Source organism: Protomyctophum bolini (genome assembly GCF_963924005.1).
Source record: "Protomyctophum bolini genome assembly, chromosome: 2".
NCBI lineage: Eukaryota > Metazoa > Chordata > Actinopteri > Myctophiformes > Myctophidae > Protomyctophum > Protomyctophum bolini.
Window position 1 is genome coordinate 4628066 of NC_137863.1, and position 21546 is coordinate 4649611.

Here is a 21546-nt window from a genome sequence, read left to right on the forward strand (position 1 = left end):
CAGCAGCAGCTGGCCACACGTCGTGATGATGGACGCCACCCAGTAGGAGGCGCCGCGCTCCACGCACACCTCCAGCTTCATGCCCGGAGACAGGCCCGTCTGGAGGCCCTGGTCCACCTGCACCGCCCCGCGCACAATTTACAGTTTTACAATTCAGACATTTAGCAGACGCTCTTGATCCAGAGCGACTTACATTAAGCAAAAACAAAAGCATGGCATACATCACATATATAAAAAGTAGTTATCATGAATCATGTATAAACTAAGAACGTAACAGTGGAGTATCTATGTCAACTATACATACTATTATACATGTACTATAAAGTGCTATGACTACATAAAATGCAATGCTAGTGCTGTCTACGTAACGAGCTATAAGTCTGTCTAAAAATACTATCCAAGTCTACATAAAGTGCTATCTAAGGGGCTAGGCTATAGGGCAAGTGCTACGGGCCATGCGGTGGAGTCTGAAGAGGTGGGTTTTCAGACTACGGCGGAAGATTGGGAGTGAGGCTGCAGTTCTGACTGTGATGGGAAGTGCATTCCATTAGTTTTTGGAGCCAGAAGGGAGAAGAGTTTGGGACGTGTGGAGCGTTGTCCCGGCGTTTTTAGTGAGGGTACTTCCAGCTTCCCTGCGTTACCTTTACTCAAGGGATGTATTTTTAAGTAGCTACAAGCAATATCTCAACATTTGTACCACTTTTTTTTTTGAGTTGCGCTAGCTACTTTTATATACAGGTTAATGGTTGTTTTTAGTTCAATGTTTGTTTTAAAAACGCCATTGACAATGAAGAGAGAGTTTAATGTTTGTTTTAAAAAGGCCATTGACAATGAAGAGAGAGTTTAATGTTTGTTTTAAAAACGCCATTGACAATGAAGAGAGAGTTTAATGTTTGTTTTAAAAACGCCATTGACAATGAAGAGAGAGTTTAATGTTTGTTTTATATTTCAATGTTTTTTCGTCATAGTTTCAGTCGACGAAATCAACAACTGCTTAACCCATTCAGGTCCGGAAAAAAAAGAAATCTAAATCATGACAATTTTCGAAAAAAGATTTGAGGCACATTTTAACGATATTCTTTTTTAGCAGACCTACAAGCTCGTATAGCGCACCACTCGGTGGGCGCTATGAGCTTGTAGATCTGCTGTTTTTCAATAGCTAAATTATAACATAATGTATGTGATGTATAGCAGCTCTCACGTGTTTGAAGGCGTGGTGGGGAACAGACACGGCCCCGCTCTCCTCCAGATAGTCGTCCCAGTTGAAATCACACGCATCCTGACCCATGTCCCCGTCTAGGAACACACACACACACACACACACACGCACACACACACACACGCACACGCACACGCACACGCACACGCACACACACGCACACACACACACGCACACGCACACACACACACACACAGTGTTAGTCAATAACTGACCCGCTTGACCTTGGACCTGACGGACCATCAGATAGCCCCCGTAATGTCAGATATTGAGTTGAGAGGTTGTCGTGTAAATTCTCCCTCTACACGAACTAGAATTCTAACTATTTCAGACAAAAACGGCAGAGCACACGGCAGGCTTGTAGGTGTAGTCAAAAGCATCGGACGGTCAGTTGAATGAAAGCACCAGGCAGAGAGAGATGAACTGAAGTGTTGTTGATCATTTATTGCAACCGAAAGCCATGACAGACAGAGCTTCCCCGTGGCATAGTGTGTGCCACGGGAGCACGGACAGACTAACCACGCTTCTGGCTAGCCTGCTAAGACTCTCCCCCATTGTATTTGACAGACATTATATATACAGTTCCACTTACACATTGAGCCAGACAGCCATTTGGCAAGGTACTACCGTAGGCCTTGATCATTGTTCTTTAGGTGTGCCAGAGATTTAACATATGCATGCAGAGTGATGCATATAGAGTGATGCCAAGCTTCCTATCGCACCTGGCCAGCTGGCTACTTCCTGGCAGACCTACTTAGCATCACCTTAGCAGTGACCAAATGTATCAGTGGAACATTTCTTTAACAAACATGAGATTTTATATGAATTATTGATTCCAGATACGACATTTCCCCCCTTTCAGCAGACTCACCGTCTGCTGAATACAAATGTGGAACAATAATTCCCTTACACCCCCCTTGACCCCATCATATGACATACTAAACATAGAAAAGAAACAACGACAGACAGTGACACTTATTAAAAGTTCCCAAAAATAATTCCAGCCCCCCTTTCATCCATGATTATTGACATTGCACTTTTACATTTAAGATAAACCACTTTTCTGACAAATAGGTAATCTTCAAACAATGCAAAAATTGGAGCACAATTAACTGACATTAAAACACAACACAAATCTTTGTCTTTACCCTTTTACAGACAGCTTGATAATTCATTTATATTTTTAAAAACTATATCCTCCCAAGGTTCGATCTTAATAACAGCACGCGGCGACTCACTACAATAACAAGCCCTGGTTAGGCGAGACCTAATGACCATCTAAGCTACTACTGTTACTTTTCTTACGTTCAAAGGCCAAAGTTTTCTCGATATTAACAACAAAATCTCGCACGTCGTGGCCACTAACTGCCTTTTAGTTGACTATTATTTGCAAACTAAATTTCATACGAGAAAAGAATAACTATAGCTCTATTAATTGCAAGACGGATTACCACTGACGCGTATGGGAGGAGCATCCCGTTCGCCTGACACAGCCACATACATTGTTTCAATAAAGCTAGACATATTTCCTCATTTCCGAGACAATATAGGCTCTATTTCTTGAATCAACTTTTTAACTAATTTAAACTTCGACAAAACACTCATCAACACATGCCTATATTTATATGCTGAATACACTTACATTAGACACACACTTTTTGAATACAGAATAAAGACTGTTGAATATCTCCATCCGTTATTAATAAACTTTTAGTGTCGCTCTTTTCCCATTGTCTCCCCCCTTGTCTAATATCCATTATTCATTTAAGAAATTAGTCAATCTACCTTTACACCAGACGCTGCTCCAAAATGAAGCGATACAAGTACCAATGCTACTCTTTCACCAATGTCACCATCGGCTACTTTAGACCCACATTTAGATACAGGACTGTACATAACTGTATTTTAAATATTCTCTTAAACATAATACTCCCTCCTCTCATATGACGTACCTGAACAAGCCACTCGGTCAACTGAGGAACTGCATGTATGAAGCAATGTTTTTCTCTCGCACCGCCGCTCTGTGTCCATTGTCCTTGCCCATCCAACACATATTAATTCCCCCCTTCCAGACATTATGAATATGAAATATCTCACAATGACTGGAAAGAAAGAACGTCTGTGCAGCTACAGGCCGATCGAAACGCAACACGTGAGCTTGCAGATCTGCTCCGTATGAAGAATGAATGACGACCCCCGGTCGGTCGCCGTCTGTGAGCGTCGATGTGATGCATAACACCGTGCTGTCCTCCCGCCGCACGCCGTGATGAATGCATCCGATCGCCGCTTGGTCGCTGCTTGTAGTAGGCCTATTTCCCCGCATGTGACCGCCGCTTCTCCCCGCCGAGATGTGAAGAGACGCCCGTCGACGCGCTGTGCACCGCATATGTGCCGTCCTCCAACACCAAACGTCGAAGAGAAGATTGCTTCGTCCCGCCGCGGACCGAACCGTTCGCCGAAAAAACTCCAAAACTCAACGCCGTTCTCGCCAAAAATAGACAGAATTATCACTGGTCACAAGGTGTGTAGTGCCTGCAATGGGAATACCCCACCACAATGACACTTGTGTATTCAGGCTCCATCTGTCGTATAATTTCTCCCTTTACACGAACTAGAATTCTATCTATTTGAGACAGAAACGGCTGAGCACACGGCAGGCTGTAGACTGTAGTCAAAAAACACCGGACGGTCAGTTGAATGAAAGCACCAGGCAGAGAGAGATGAACTGAAGTGTAGTGTAGAGTCATTTTATTGCAACCGAGACCGAGACAGACCAAGACAGAGAGCTTCGCCATTGTCCCTGAGCCTGGAGCTCAGGGACTCCCTCGTACTGAACCGCTGCAGCGGCCAGTTTAAGACTCTCCAAACCTTGCATTTTACAGGACATATATACAGTTTCACATCAAACAGTTGAAGTTCTGGGAGGGGGTTGAAACTTTTGCATAGAACGCATACAGAGTGATCTCTGCCAAGGCCTCTCGTTGAGACAATAGTATGCTAAACTTCTATCACACCTGGCCCGGCCAAGCACTTACTATGCATGCTTTCTCTTCAAACTTGCAGACAGGCAGACTACAGAGTCCAACAATTGGTTCACACATATGTATGAATTATTGATTCCAGATACGACAAGGTCGACTCAGACATAACAGATCGTTACAACAGTGGAAACATCAACATGTCCGAAACTTTTCAGGACTCAAAAAGAAAAAAAATGCCAAAAGCAGCAGATTGACAAGCTCCAAACGCGTCACTACTTTGTCGTGCTTTTTGTGTGACTCTGTAGTACGGCTTATAGCGCCACCTAGCTGCCAACCGGCCCCGTTTGATTTTGTAGTAGGGCTTTATGTGACTCTGTAGTAGTAGGGCTTCCACTTCTAGTGATTTTTATTAGTTGACTAGTTGCCTAGTTTACAAGTTGACTATAGTCGACTAGACTAGTTGTTTAACTAGGCCTACCTATTACGTGACAAAAGGGGGGGGGGGGGGGGGAGTTAATAATAGTTGTACATTTAAAAACTGTGTACATTGGTGACTATAAATATAACCTAGCATTCTAGCTGATTTTGAGGCCTACAAAAACGGGGAGAAAAAAAAAAACTATTAAAGGGACACTTCACCCTTTTTGCTAAAAAATATATGTTAATGACGTTTAGAAGCTTTAGAACACTTTCCTGGGGGTCTTTATGTGTGTAATATGTGGTTTTAGATATTTTGGATTGTAGCAGTGAGCCTGTTGTCTCTGATGTCATGGACACTGGGCTCACTTCCTTCCTGGACTACATGTTGTCTCAGTAAGACAGCTCTCCCCCCTATCCACAAGGAGGAGCAGTGCACCAAAGAATTATGGGAATTGTAGTCCAGGAAGGTAGTGAGACCAGTGTCCATGACATCAGAGACAACAGGCTCACTGCTACAATCTAAAATATCTAAAACCACATATTACACACATAAATACCCCCAGGAAAGTGACCTAAAGCTTCTAAACGTCATTAACATATATTTTTTTGCAAAAAGGGTGAAGTGTCCCTTTATTTTTTTTTCTCCTTTTCTTTCTTATCAACTAGTCAACTAGCACCAACAAGGTTCGACTAGTGCATTTACTAGTAGACTAGTTGAATAGTCGACTAGTTGAATAGTCCACTAGTTGAATAGTCCACTAGTTGCTTAAAGCCCTACTCTGTGTATGATCATGTAGTTGCGAGGGAGGGGGACACACAGAAACTCTCTATGCAGATAAGAGGTTATTAAATGTATATCTTACCAGACTCCAGCAACTCCTGTTTCATATTGGCACCCCCTCCCCCCCTAACGGGTCGGCCACGCCTGGAAGCTCTGAGTGGAGGAAACCAAGGGAGAAAAAGGTAGATTATTTTCTAGGGAAGATAAGTGAACAATTGATGCAACAACAAACACCTCTTGCAGCAGGCAACACTCGACAGGAGAACTACAGTAATAACATTAAGCATTATGTTATGCTTTAGCTATTTAAAAATAGCAGATCTACAAGCTCATAGCGCGGCACCGAGTGCTGCGCTATGAGCTTGTAGATCTGCTATTTTTGAAACATCCTGAAAATGTGGCACAAACCTTTGAATAATATATTCTTACAGAGCGTACATTTTTAACTAAAATCTTTGCTTCTGGAAGGTCCCTGGAATGTTCAGATGGGGGTCGGCGGCCAATTTCATATATTTTTGGGGTTCCTTGACATGAAAATGTTTGAGAACCACTGACATAGAAACATGGGTTTTCTCAGAAAACTGTCAGGATTCGGAAGGCATTTGTAGAATCGTTAAACACAGAAGAGAGAAATGCACGTTTTCTTTGTTTGACAGAAGACACTATACTAGTGAAACTAGACACTATACTAGTGAAACTCTGTTTCAGAAGACACTATACTAGTGAAACTCTGTTTCAGAAGACACTATACTAGTGAAACTCTGCTTCAAATTGTTAAGGGACGCTTCCCAATTTGGACAAGACAACAAGAAAACGACAGCAAAGAAATAAACTCAAATTGAATTGAATTTGATACATTCCCAAGTTGTTTTAAAAAAAATGAAAGATGTTCTCGTCTCGTCTGAAACACAAAATTAATATGAACGTTCAATCATTATTATGAAGCAATGCCAAAATTCCCAAAGCAAAATGTTGTCTGCTCTTTTTTGTTATAAACGTAATCTTAACCCATTTAGACCTAGAAGTTCGATTCTACAAATGTCTTCAACATCCTGACAGTTTTCTGAAAAACCTCCTGTTTCTATATTAGCGGTTCTCAAATTATTTCATGTCAAGAGTTAGGACCCCAGAAATTTTATGAAATTGGCCACCGACCCCCATCTAAAAATATGTTGTTCCAGGGACTCCCCAGAAGCAAGGTTTTGAGTTAAAAACGTTCGCTCTGAAAGAATATATATTTAAAGATTTGCACAGTTTCGGGATTAAAGAAAAAATAGCTATGAGCTTGTAGAATAGATCTGCTATTTTTCAATATAGCTATAAGGTATAACATAATGCTTAACCCACTTTGGACTGAGGTCGATTAAAAAAAAGGCTTCTAAATCCTTTTCTGAAAACCTTATGTTTCTATGTCAGCGGTGCTCAACCTTTTTCATGACAAGGACCCCCAGAATTATCTCTATTGGGCCACGGACCCCCATCTCAAAATATGTAGTTCCAGGGACCTCCCCCAGAAGCAAATATTTAAGTAAAAAATGTTCGCTCTGAAATATATATTCAATGATTTGCGGCACAATAGCAGACCTGCAAGCTCGTAGCGCGCCACTCGGTGGCGCGCTATGAGCTTGTAGATCTGCTATTTTTCAATATCTAAATTATAACATAATGATTAAAACACCAAAAGGGGTTCTCGCCCCAAAATGGGTTAAACCACCAAAGAATCCCGCCTAGAACAGCTTTAACAGCCCAGGAGATAAAAGCTGCCACCCCAATGGCATTAATATTCTAACCAAACACTCCATTCCTGGACTGGAATCAATAGAGAAGATGTGAAGCAGTGAATAAAATGAGAAAATGGCACGGCGCATTATATCTATCATTCATTAGAGGCAACGTTTACCAGCAGAGTGAGAAAGCAGATGGTATCCATCCCCAATTAGACCATGTTAATAATATCTCCTCCAAATCTAATTTATTAGGTTCCAAAAAGGGAGCAACGTGTTGTTTTCGGCAACACATTTTGGTTTTAGTTTTTAGTCATAGTCTCTTGAATAGTTTTCATTTAGTTTTGGTCACATTTTAGTCACCTGGAATGTTTTAGTGTTAGTTTAGTTTATAGTCGCCTATAGTAAATATCATTAGTCGACTAAATCAACTGTAGATTTAGTCGACTACAATCTACAGTTTCTAAAGCTATGTTTCTTATATGTCAGTCGTTCTTCGATTTATCAAAAATAGCAGATCTACAAGCTCGTAGCGCGCCACTCGGTGGCGCGCTATGAGCTTGTAGATCTGCTATTTTTCAATAGCTAAAGCATAACATAATGCTAACACCAAAAGGGGTTCCCGCCCCAAATTGGGTTAATAAATTCTAAATCCCCCATTATCAGCCTATATTCATGGTTGTTAAAACACCCCAGGAATGAATTACACAAAACTTCAAGTCAAGTCTAGATTGTGTCATTTAGGTCCATTGTGCCATATAATAATAACTATGTTCCATATTATGCATGAGACTAAGGGGTGATTACGCTTATTATTATGGCACAGTGGACCTAAATGACAACTATGTGAGAATGGCAACATGCAGAATCTGAATAAGTGTGGTACGTTTTGTGGGGTTTCAAGGTGCTTTTACGATATGTTGTAAGAGTCCTATACTAGACTTCAATATACCCACATCAGTTGGCAAAAAATCATTTATGTTCGAAGCTCCTTGTGACTGGAACAATCTACCTGTCCATATTCGTTCAATAACATCTTTTCATTTGTTTCAAACTGTGCTGTCCTCTCATCTTGAGACTACCTGTTCATGTTTTCACTAAATCATCACTGTAGCAGATCCATGATGCAATGATCCATGTCTTATGTCTATACGTTATGTCCATGTTGTTTTGTTGCAGTTTTTGTTTTGTTGTTTTGTTGTTGTTTGTTTCTTGTTTATCTAGGAATTGTATTGTTTTGTCTTGTTTTGTTTTGTCTGGTTGAATTGTTTGTAAAAAAGTGTCTTTATGTATGAAGTGTATTATGTGAATTGCGGAGCCCCTTGAAAACGAGATGGTTCATCTCAGGGATTGTTCCTAATAAAGACTTTCAGACAATTTCAGACAAGTTTTGTGGGGTTTCAAGGTGCTTTACGATATGTTGTAAGAGTCCTACTAGGCTTCAATAACACTCAGGAATGTACTCAGCTATATCGCTGTAATGGACAAATAAGATGTCAAAATAAAAAACGTTCGAGGAATAACACAATCCTATAAGTGTGACAATGGCTGTCAAAGGCTGACACACGCATGTTTCTGACAATCTCTCTTTATGGATCAGGGCAAGTTGAACCCCAATCAACAAAAGAAAATGGTCAAGTAATCAGAGTGCAAAATAGTCACACCTGTGTGAAGTGAGGGACGCTCGTATCACCCTACAATCATTATGACATAACATGTCTATTTGCTCAGACACGACGACGTAAAATTCTCCATTCAATGTCAATGGGAATTTATAATGTTTGTGTATAGTACGGAAATAGCTGAATATAGGAGGGGCTAGCGCTCCTCAAGATGAATAAACTAAAGATAAGATGCTTATCGTCACCGTATTGAAAGTACAACATGTGCAGTTTAGTGCAAAGAATACTAGGATACCATATAACCCATTCTGACCTGAGATCAGATTCTAAAAATGTCTTCTACATCCTTACAGTTTTCTGAAAAAGCTATGTTTCTATGTCAGTCGTTCTTCCATTTTTCAAAAATAGCAGACCTACAAGCTCTTAGCGCGCCACTCGGTGGCGCGCTATGAGCTTGTAGATCTGCTATTTTTCAATAGCTATAACACCAAAAGGGGTTCCCACCCAAAATGTGATAAACAACACCAAAACCTGGCATCTGTCTGGTGTCTACTCTAAACAGATCACCACCACACCAATGAAGCCATGGAACAAACTAACGCAACGAGAGAGAGAGAGAGAGAGAGAGAGAGAGAGAGAGAGAGAGAGAGCATGTATAATAGTGAAGCGGGCCAGAGCGATGCAGGGAGATGATGACAATAGTGATGAGCGTGGTGTATGGGGATCTGCTCTGTCACGGCACCTCCATTCAGCTGGCCTGTCAGGGCCTTTTGTCACGTCTGACGTCTCCATTAAAGACGGGCCCGCTGTCACACACACACCCTTATGACCACCGGCCGGCCGCGGCGACCTCCGCGCTCCTCTGGGGATCAGAGACGCCTCTCACCCTCGACCCTGAGACGCCCCGTCTCCATCGCCCCCTGACTCCGTCGCCCCCTGACTCCGTCGCCCCCTGACTCCGTCTCTTCCTTTTCTCCATTTCGTATTTCTTTTAAAAACAGTTAAAACATCCACATCGCGCAGAAATGTGTATCGCTTGTGAGGGCATCAGTGATTATATTAAATGTCATTTTCGCAAATTTCATTAAAGTTTTTACAGTGAAAACTGAAGCCGCAACAATCTGATCTACAAGCTCACACAATGCACCGCAAGCTGCTTGGAATTGGGCTATTCTGAGGTGCATGACACTAAACTGGCCCAACCCACATCCTGCATGCTGCAACTCCATGCAACTAGACTCGCAACTCCTCCTTGCAACAAAACAAACCACACCGATGCATGGAGTTGCATGGAGACCTTCTGGTGTGGTTCTAGGGCTTTACTCTTTAGTATATAAAGTTGTTGTTTAACTCTAATTTCAACCCCTAAAGCTAACCTCTAAATGTCTTGTTGTAAACACATCTAGTCACATCACATGTCTAGTGCAATACCCTGTTTTGTGTTGTTTTGTGTTTTGTAACTGTTTGTTTTGTATTTAGTTTTAGTTTGGTTTTCCTTTTTATTTTCTGTTAATTACCTTGTATTGACTGTATGCTTGTGGACCCTCTGGAAAACGAGATATTGTATCTCAAGGGGTATATAAAAGATCTTTTAACATGTTCTTAACTTCTTCCTAGTGAGGACCAGTTAAATGGTCCTCCCAACTATGTCAAATTAATCATATTCTACTAAACTTCTGGGGACATCTGCTCCTCTCATTGTGTTGTGTGTGTGTGTGTGTGTGTGTGTGTGTGTGTGTGCGTTGGGGGGGGGGGGGGTCAGACTCCCAAACATAAGCGTCGATGAAAAGAGCAACTTGGAGGCATTTCCAGAGGCCCTCCGAGTTGGTTGTATTAGTATAACAACACATTGATCCTTATCTTCAGGACAATATCCTACATTTTAACCAGCACACAACTTTGGAGTTGTGTCTACAATCTACCAACAACACTTTTGTTACTATCTGCTTGGATACAATTCCAACAGCATAACTATTGATATTTATAGGCAGGGTTAAGTGATATGTTTTGGTTAAAAAGGATTAATAAACCCCCAAAAAAGACATTTTCAGTAGTAGTTTGTTCGGCACACACACGTCATTCCAGGGTATGTATTGAGACCTTTCTTTTGAAATTTCTGGCAATGAGCTTTGGAGATTTCCTGGAATACTTCTTGCTGCATAAGCTGTCTGCTATTTCTCCACTGACTGCACAGAACAGAGGCACACACACACACACACACACACACACACACACACACACACACACACACACACACACACACACACACACACACACACACACACACACACACACACACACACACACACACACACACACACACACACACACACACACACACACACACACACACACACACACACACACACACACACACACACACACACACACACACACACACACACACACACACACACAGGAAGGCAGGCAGGCAGGCAAGACACAACTTCCCTCTTTCATAGAATGGGTTCACACACAACACAAGCCACAGCTTCTTCCAGCAGCTCTTCTCTCTGTCTCTCTGCATCACCAGCTAGACTACAGTAGCTGCTCTCCTCTCTGTATCACCAGTTAGACTACAGTATAGCTGCTCTCCTCTCTGTCTCTCTGCATCACCAGCTCTAGACTACAGTAGCTGCTCTCCTCTCTGTCTCTCTGCATCACCAGCTATAGACTACAGTAGCTGCTCTCCTCTCTGTTTCTCTGCATCACCAGCTAGACTACAGTAGCTGCTCTCCTCTCTGTTTCTCTGCATCACCAGCTAGACTACAGTAGCTGCTCTCCTCTCTGTATATAGACTACAGTAGCTGCTCTCCTCTCTGTCTCTCTGCATCACCAGCTAGACTACAGTAGCTGCTCTCCTCTCTGTTTCTCTGCATCACCAGCTAGACTACAGTAGCTGCTCTCCTCTCTGTATATAGACTACAGTAGCTGCTCTCCTCTCTGTCTCTCTGCATCACCAGCTAGACTACAGTAGCTGCGATGATGGAACTTGAAAAAGAAGTGCTACATATCATCATCTATGTCGGGTGGAAAGTGGAAACCTCATATATTTCCACAACGGAATACTTTTCAGGATTCAAAAACATTACGCAGAACCACAAGCTGTTGTGATGCTGTAGTGTGATCAAGTATAGGCAAGGGCGTTCATTTACAAACAAAGTAACAAACTAATGTGAGGTTTCAGCGTTATGTGTGCGAAAAACACAAATATCACGTCTCACCTGTATCCATACTGGATCTCACACACATTTTGACCTGATGGTCAAGATTCAATTTATCCCCCGAGCGAGCAGGCTGGCTCTGAAAAATGCAGCACTTTCGCAGGAAACCGGGTTCAACTCACTAACTCAGCATATAATGCTATATAGCCTAGTAGCCAAAAAATGTAACCGGACATGCTGAGTTTTATGTTAGAAATGTTTAGTATGGGTCCCCAGCATGTGGAAACTGATGTTATAAATTTTTAGTATGGGTCCCCAGCATGTAGAAACTGATGTTATAAATGTTGAGTAGGGGTCCCCAGCATGTGGAAACTGATGTTATACATTTTTAGTATGGGTCCCCAGCATGTAGAAACTGATGTTATAAATGTTGAGTAGGGGTCCCCAGCATGTAGAAACTGATGTTATAAATGTTGAGTAGGGGTCCCCAGCATGTGGAAACTGATGTTATACATGTTGAGTAGGGGTCCCCAGCATGTAGAAACTGATGTTATAAATGTTGAGTAGGGGTCCCCAGCATGTAGAAACTGATGTTATAAATGTTGAGTAGGGGTCCCCAGCATGTAGAAACTGATGTTATAAATGTTTAGTATGGGTCCCCAGCATGTAGAAACTGATGTTATAAATGTTTAGTATGGGTCCCCAGCATGTAGAAACTGATGTTATGAATGTTTAGTATGGGTCCCCAGCATGTAGAAACTGCCGGATGCTAACTTGCAAACGTTGAGCAATTTTCATAATTGGCATAATATGTGTCCATACCATTAACAACCTACAGAAGGCAAAATATTCAACATTTCATCATGCTTTATGTAGCATGTGACGTGTCAAACTAGGGCGTTTTCATGATGCTGAATCCATTCCAGGCATTAGTTTTGCAACAAAAAAAAACACTCATTGGGCTTAAAACGACCATGCCCACTTGCACCAAAAGTGCTGACATCATCCACTTGTGATGACGGCATTGGCCGTTTTCAGCCCAATGAGTGTTTTTGCACACTGCACACTGTGTATATTGGATCACATCGTATTCGGCAAAGCTGCTGAGCATTCACACTAGTTTGTATTGAGCCAAATTTTGGGGTGCAGTACTTAGTTTAGACAGTTTTTGGTTTAGACTAGTCATTGGTTAGACCAGTCATTAGTCCTACAACTAGAACCTGTCTCAAACCCTCACCCTAAACCTAACCTCCCACAGGGCAGCACACCTAAACCTAACCTTAACCCAAATGGATGGTGGTTAAGAAGTGCAAACGAGGCAATAGAAATCACTAGGACTAATATTACATCAACTGTACGTTCAGTCATGATTTGACCTGCAGGGGCATTGATAACACAGGAATGCTATAGTTGTATGCATGACGTACAGTAAAAGCTTTTAATGTCACCGTTGTAAATGTCACACGGTTTGAGATGAAGTGACATTTCATAAATGAGCAAACACTATCATGAGTGCTTTCTATTGTTAGAAGCAGCGGCCGGGCCGGGTTCTTGTACGTCGTAATAAATCAAGTATTAATATTAGAGTGGAATGGGCTTCCTTCCCGACAACAAAAGGCTGGCAAAGGAACTCAACGTCAAAGTGCAGTGATTTGATTCCACTGCTACTACAAAACCCTGGCATAACTGTGTCCAATATGTCAACAACAGCCAAACCTTTCCCCACCATACGGAACTACGGATGCTGGGGTTTAAAGGAGAATTCCATACTAAAAGGCTTTCTTACCTTTCTTTGTAGTTGTTACGTCCCCATCAAAGAGGTCCAGGTGTTATTTTGTGCAAAAGCTCCTTATTGGCCATTTCCCCTACCATAAGCCCTAAATTAATTGCATTGAATTGAATGGGATGTATGGGGTGTGGTGCTAATTCGCTTATTTCCATCGAAATAAGTATAGTAGCCTAAAGTGTGCCGCTTGGGTTATTATTTACATTATGAAGAGAGGATATATACAAAAAATATATAATTTTGAGCGAGGGAAATAAGCGAATTAGCACAACACCCCATTCAATTCATTTAGGGCTTATGGTAGGGGAAATAGCCAATAAGGAGCTTTTGCACAAAATAACACCTGGACCTCTTTGGTGGGGACGTAACAACTACAAAGAAAGGTAAGAAAGCCTTTTAGTATGGAATTCTCCTTTAAGTGGTTAAAGTGGGGTCTGGCGGGGACCCCTGGCTTGGGGGGTCCTTGAGGAGGTTCCCAGCAAAAATCGAGAGCTTAATTGGAAATCTGCTTAAAATAATAATAAATACAGGCAGCACAAATCTTGTAGCTTAATGCCATGGCCGGTCACATCATGGCACTACATATTTTCAGATGGGGGGTCCAGCCAGGGTCCTGAATCCGTGTCAAAGGTTCAGAACCTGGTTCAGAACCTGCTGGCCTGGGGTCTCTTTGGGTCTCTTTGGCGCGTCAGTGAGAGACAGTGAGGGGATGCATGTCGACCGAACTATACTCCGTCCGTACAACGGTGCCGCTCGGTGCCAGCCAGGAGGATCACTCAAGTTGCACAATAGGGGAAGTTGGACCCGAAGAAGAGAATGGGTTGGTTGCTAATATTACAACAAGCCAGTGAGTTATGTGGAAATGAGTCAATATGCTCTGGTAAAAACAATGTGTGAATTAAAACATAATATTAAGTTGCAACTTGCACGGTTGGTTGGTTAAGGTTTGGATATTGTTTTCGAGAGCCGATCCTGCAACCTTCATTGTGTAAGACCAGACCATCACATCTAAATTAAATAAAATAGCCTACACAGAAAAGGAATTCATGTAGACTACACGATCTGTCACGGCTTTCCGCGTAGAATGTTTTCCTTAAAATGACTACACACAAAACCGTTGTAGCCTACGGTATATTGACGGGCGTCGCTCGATCGCCGGCCCCGTTCGGTGCATGGGAGCAAGAAAAAGCTCTCTTGCGGAATCTGTTCTTTTCGGTATAAAGCGACAGCTATCAAATCTTATAAATAACAATAACCGCACCGCAGCATTCATATCATTCAGCATGAAGCAGAGATGACGGCAGCGGCTTTGCAGAGAGAGAGAGAGAGGGAGAGAGAGAGACTACGTGCACCATGGTCTTACTTAACTTTCAACACTGAGCAAGTGCGATTATATCATTTCATGATCATCATGCGATTATGATGACCACGTCTTATCAAACAGGCCTACATGTGTCCTCCAAAATGTGCGCGTTGTTTGGGGGGGCACAGCCGCACATGTAGCCTATGCTAAAAGACGCCTCTTGTGATCAAGTCAAGTTAGCGTGTTTCAACGTCACGGCTTGAATGAATAGAGAGAAAGCTACTAGCGAGCGTTGCGTTATAAGAGACCCGAGAGATCCCGAGTCATCTTTTTTTTTCTCTTTTTTTTTTTTTTTAGAGACGGGAAAAAAGCCCAAATAAAAAGCAAATGACGAAACACCTCCACGGATCGCTGGCCCGCGTCGCCCTGCGTGTGAATGTTGAGTCGCAGGACGCTCGACTTACCCGTAAAATAGTTTTCCAAGTGTCTTTTCGGTGGTCCGTCCGCTTTCTTTCCGCCTGCTCTGCTCTGCTCAGTTCAGTTGCACGACCTCATTCCAATATGGCACAAACCGCCACTGCGCATGTTCTGCCGCCGCCTGGCTGTTTGTGTGTGTGTGTGTGTGTGTGTGTGTGTGTGTCTTGCAACACGCGCACAACAATAACATTTTATAAATTAGCCCCCAATGCGCGGAGTGTGGAAAATATTGATCGTGTGATTCGTGTCCACTTTCTATTTATCTATTTATTATTCCAAAAAAGGGAATGATTTGTGTCCCGAATCCGAATATGATATAGGGGGAGGTTTATTTCCCCCCCGTGGATTCAACACTTTGTTAATGTTGAACTAGAAGAATACATTTATTGCAGATGCACTTTCGACAAGTAGGTTATACGATCTCTCTCTGTCTGGAGTCTGGACAGAAGTGTAGAAGACTGGAATTCTTATTTTTGTTGTCTTTTAAAGCCGTGGATCATGGCTGGAGTATATTGGCATATATGAATTGGTTTCATTTCATTCACCCGCTACGTTATAGCCTATAGTCTAGAAGTAATTTCTAAAAATGAAATGCGAAACGACAATGAATGGCAAAAAAAACCAATGAATGGACCACCACTTGTATTAAATCGCTTTACAACATCCTAGTGATATTATTGTACATGCGATGACATTTCGTGCCTGTCACCGCATGTCTTAAATAAAATAAAATCATATGAATCACACAAAGTCACCGGGCCGGGGTTTAGGGTATATGGAGAAAAGAAATGCAGGACCCCGGATGAAATATTAAACCTATTGCAAAAGCATTTTTGTTTTAGGAAAACGCTGGAAAACGTTAGCTAGAGTAGCCTAATCCGTTCCCTGGAACAGGTTTTGTCGCTTTACTTCGACGATGTCGGCTAGAATGATACTGCTGCTTAGGCTAATCCCCCCCGACAATATCACACAGTGCTTTAGCACACTGTAACAATAGAAACAACATCGAGATAAGAAAGAAATGATCAAGGCTCTGACTATATAGGCATTAACAGTCAGCTCGAAGAAATAAAAACAGAGGCGTCAAGTCCATTTTTAGCTGTGTTATTGAGGTCGAGTCGCGAGGTGGTTTTTTTCCCTTCCCTAAAATATGTTTTAGATTATAAAACTGGTCGGCGGACGGGGCAGGTTTTTGGTCAAAAAACAGTATACGAAAAATATAGAGCCATCGTGGTTTAATTAAGCTTTTTCACGAGGTCTACAACTTTAAAACGGCACTGTGCAAAACAAAAAGAAAAGGGGCTATTTTGCAAAACAGCTATAATATCAGCTCCCTGTTTCGTTTTCGTTACAACTTAAGGGTTTTTGTTGTATATCAGTCGTCAAGGCCGGTGCGTGACTCCTTCTTGTCTCAATGTAGGCTACTTATGTCATAATGTCTGTCACATTATGAATGACTGTGTGTACAGGCTACTGACTGATAATAGGGTGTTTTATTTAGACTGAGAGGACAGGACACGATCCGTACGCACTGCAGGAATGTCGAGTCGACTCCCTGTGCTCTCTCTCTCGCTCTCTCTCTCACACACACACACACACACAATAAACGGCAAAGTGCGATTGCAGCACCTGACCCCTAGATGGTAGTAAAGTCCGCCCCACACACACACACACACACACACACACACACACACCAGGTGGTCTTGCTACCCACACGAGCCCCCCCCCACCCTACTTAATGTATTGACTGAGGAGCTGAGGAGTGGTTCCTTTATGATGAATTCCTGTTCTGTTCTTTAACTATATAATAGAAGTGTCTATTTGTACGTCTCTAAATGTTTTGATGAATTTAACATGGTGGACCCTCGATCTTGTAAACAAGTGTAATGCTTTAATTGGGTCGTCCACTCACAGTTAACAGTCTTTGTATTGAGTTTGTGCTTGAAATGTAGTGTAATATTCTGCAAACTGTTAATAAATATTTCAATCAATCAATCAATCAATCAAAACCCTAGGCTAGCAATGCCAGTGGGTCAGAATCAGATTCGGTACCCATTCGTGGATGAGTCTGAGACACATTTGAATGGGTCAAAACATCCCCCAACCCAAAACATAACCTACAATCTTCATGGATTAAAAACAAATTATAATAGTGGTCAAACTAATTGCATTGATAGGCCTATACTACCACAACAAATATAAAATGATAAAATGTAATAAACCATTATAAGACGCCCTGAGGGCTATAGAAGCTATAGAAGTGGCCCTTTATAGGGGCTCTGAAACTACATGGCCAGGGAACGCCCATATGGACCTTTTTTATTGACGTTTTTGGGCCGGGTATAAGGCAAAACATGTGTGCTAATTAATTACTAATTAGGACGGCCAGGTGGGGCCTCTGGCCAGCCCAGGTATAGGGCCGGGCCTTCATTTCCAGGCCTTTTCGCCGGCTGCCCGACGCGGCTGTGCTAATAACTTTAGGGCGGCCCTGTCTAGAGTTTGAACGGACAGGTATCAGTCAAAAGGGAGACCTAGAAGAGACCGGAAGGACGGGTGGGGTATAGGATCAACATATGTAATGTCAGAACAGGTCAGCTCCATATATGGAGATCTAAGGGTTTGAGGTTTGAGGTCAGATGTATAGTCATGTAGAGTTTCTGGCCGGCTCCATGTATATGCAGATCTAGGTGATGATCCAGTCAGATGTTGTCAGTGTCGTGATCTTCATATGGAGCGTGTCAAGAGGCGCGACGGACTGACGGCCATATATGGTGGCATGACGTGTCACGACGTGTGACGGACTGACACCCATTATATGGAGGCGTAACGGACGTTGAAATTACCACTGCTGAAGTGCCTTTGAGCAAGGCATTGAACCCCTACCATGAAATGTTCTATGAGCAGGGTGTGGCTGTAAACAGAGTCCTTGGCTTAGTCCACTTCCCTGGGTAAACAAAGAACTTTGCTTTGCTTTGCTTAGCCAGACCTTGGAACGTTAATCATGAATTGAATGTGAAAAACCATACCTATATTAAATAGTTTATAGGATCAATATAAGTAAATAAATATGTGATAACCCTTCCACAGTAGTAACCTTTTAATGTTTTTTTTGTTGCATATTTTCCTATATTATAATGCCTCATTTGCATATTTTAAATTTTAAGATTTGTAAAACAATAAATCATTGTCTTTGTGTAAGTAATCAACTGGGGAAGTTTCACGGTGATAACAATTTAATATAGGTATGGTTTTGCCCACTCAATTCATAATTAACGTTCCAATTTTGGAACTCTGGCACATTGACTAAGAACCATAAAGAACTGAACCGGTTCCCAACAGTGGAAAAGGGGCCTCAGTGTTCAAAACATTATGTGAGTAATAGCACTGAACCTCCCCCAGAAATCCTTGAAGAAACCTGACAACTCCAAGATGTTAAGAGTGCAGCGGCCTCTAGTGGTGTGAATCTGTCATTGCAGAACTCTTCCTAAAGACACTGGTGTTACATTGACTAGAGGGGTGGGCAACTTTGAGATGGAGAGGGCCACTATTTCCACAGAATCCACACTCACTCCAGAGGGCCACTGTCATAGCAAAAATAGCTGATCTACAAGCTCAAAACGATGCGTTTTGAGCTTGTAGATCAGCTATTTTTTGCCATATTTGAATTTAAATCCTGAATAAAAGGTTTGACATTTAATTGGAATCCTGAAAAATAACCTTTTTATTTCATTTCAAATGCATTGTTAGTTATGTTAACTTGACAAACTAAATCCAATTACATTGCACATTGGACACAACAAAGACCAGGTCATGTTTGTATGTTTGGAATTGAAACAGCTGAAATCAATACTGTATCAGTATTCTGATATTAACATGCGGGCCGCATCAAGTGAAGGTGGGGGCCGCCAGTTGCCCACCCCTGGATTAGAGTTAGACATTCACAAAAAGTATTAATTTGCATGTGTTGCATGTGCGTGCATGCGTGCATGTCCAAATGTCCCCACGGGTTAGTAGAATATGAGAAATAGACATTGTGAGGAACATTTTTCTATGGTCCTCCTCACGAGGAAGTAATATGGTTAAAAAGATTTATTGGTTTTTAATTAGAAAAAGATTCAGTTTGGTATTAGAGCCACCGATTAAACAACGTACACGTCGATAGGATGTCTTTCTGTGTACAGTATGGGGACCTCATGTATAGGACATGGCAGTGGACATTCTGTGGCCATAAAGCATACTGTATTATTATCAGCATATTATCAGGATAATATCTGGTTAAATGGTAAATGGTGCATTTATATAGTGTTTTTATCCAAGGCGCTTTACATATATCGTGCGTTACATTCACCCATTCACACACCGATGGTGGAGGAAACACCAACCTGCACATCGGGAGCAATTAGGGGTTCAGATTCTTGCTGTTGGTGTGTTGGTTTCTTATAAAGGAAAATTTGCGTAGACCAGGGGCTCTTCAACTGGGGGTCCGGGACCCCTAGGGGGGTCCTCAGAGCTACTACAAGGGGTCCACCAAATCTTTGAGTGATGGGGATTGGGAACATTAGCAGAAAATAGCAGATCTACAAGCTCACAACCCTGAGGCAGGGCCGGTTCTAGGCATAGGCGAACTAGGCGGTCGCCTAGGGCCTCAACCACTGAGGGGGCCTCGTCACAGGGAGAAGATGTTTTTTTTTCTTCATGTATATACATGGGCTACTGGCCACATGTGGCCCCCACCTAGCTTCTTAATTTTGATCTCAAAGTGCACCAGATTGAAGCATTTTCATGGCAAATTTACAATTTTTATCCGGCGTGGCAAAGCAGGAGGGGGGGGGGGGGCCCTCTGTATAATATGTTGCCTAGGGCCTCAAAAGGCCTAGAACCGGCACTGTCGGGGGGGTAGGACCAAGTCTCATGGGATTTGTTTATAAACATTTTGGTATTTGTTTATAAACATTTGTGATTTGTTTATAAACATTTGTGATTTGTTTATAAACATTTGTGATTTGTTTATAAACATTTTGGGATTTGTTTATAAACATTTGGGATTTGTTTACAAACATTTGGGATTTGTTTATAAACATTTGGGATTTGTAAGTCTCATGGGGGGGGGTAGGACCACTTCCAGTTGACCTGTAGTAAGTCTCATGGTCGGGGGGGTAGGACCAAGTCTCATGGGATTTGTTTATAAACATTTTGGTATTTGTTTATAAACATTTGTGATTTGTTTATAAACATTTGTGATTTGTTTAAAAACACTTTGGGATTTGTTTATAAACATTTGGGATTTGTTTACAAACATTTGGGATTTGTTTATAAACATTTGGGATTTGTAAGTCTCATGGGGGGGGGTAGGACCAGGGGTTGTCAATTAACCCTCACACCGAGGCCTTCGACTGCAGCTAACAAAGCTACAACATGACCAAGTGTAACAGACGTGATCTTGCGTTGTGTTATAGGAAGCACCATAGACCAGGATCTCAGCAGCGAGTAGATTTATTCTGTACAACAAAGAATGAAGCAATCACTGCTCTGCTCTGACATATGTTTTACACGTTACAATTGCTGGAAATAAAGCAGATACAGTACCATGAAACAACAACTTTGGGTACATATAATGTAAATAATCTGCAGAACAAAATAAACACAACCTACCGCTTTCAAAGGCAACATGAAATAGGGAGTGCGGTAGGCTACGTCATTAGGTTATAGGTCACGTCAACCGGCTGAACTCTTAAAGTGACAGAACATTGGATCATAATACAATATAATGCCTGGACAAGTGGAAGCACTATTAACCATGTTACACAAGCGGTTTTTTTTAACCATTTCCACTCACCTCTGTAGATCTGTTGAATCATGGCGGTCATCTGCTGGCAGCTGGAAGTCCTCAGTCTCCAGCATCCGGTGGTTGGAGGGATAGATGATGGCCGATGGGTCTTTTGGAGTGATCCAGACCCAGGCTGTGGGCCTGCTATGTCCCAGCTCATGGACAGCTACCAGAACCACATCAACGAAACCTGGATGTATGGATGGAAGAAGAGCAATTTAAGGGGCAACATGGGAACCCAG

At 42.1% G+C, this 21546-nt stretch overlaps 1 protein-coding gene across 2 annotated transcripts in view; it reads right to left on the minus strand.

Moving 5' to 3' along the window:
* Positions 1-15590, minus strand: part of sfmbt1 (Scm like with four mbt domains 1) — a 39790-nt gene extending 24200 nt beyond the window's left edge. For both annotated transcript variants that reach the window (XM_080784519.1, XM_080784518.1), the window contains exons 1-4: positions 15465-15590; positions 5484-5554; positions 1202-1296; positions 1-117 (exon numbers count right to left, since the gene is read on the minus strand). The exon at positions 1-117 is cut by the window's left edge. In XM_080784519.1, coding sequence (XP_080640645.1) covers positions 1-117; positions 1202-1296; positions 5484-5508 — 237 coding nt within the window. In that variant the 5' untranslated portion in view covers positions 5509-5554; positions 15465-15590. The remainder of the gene's footprint in view (positions 118-1201; positions 1297-5483; positions 5555-15464) is intronic.
* Positions 15591-21546: the final 5956 nt, after the last annotated feature.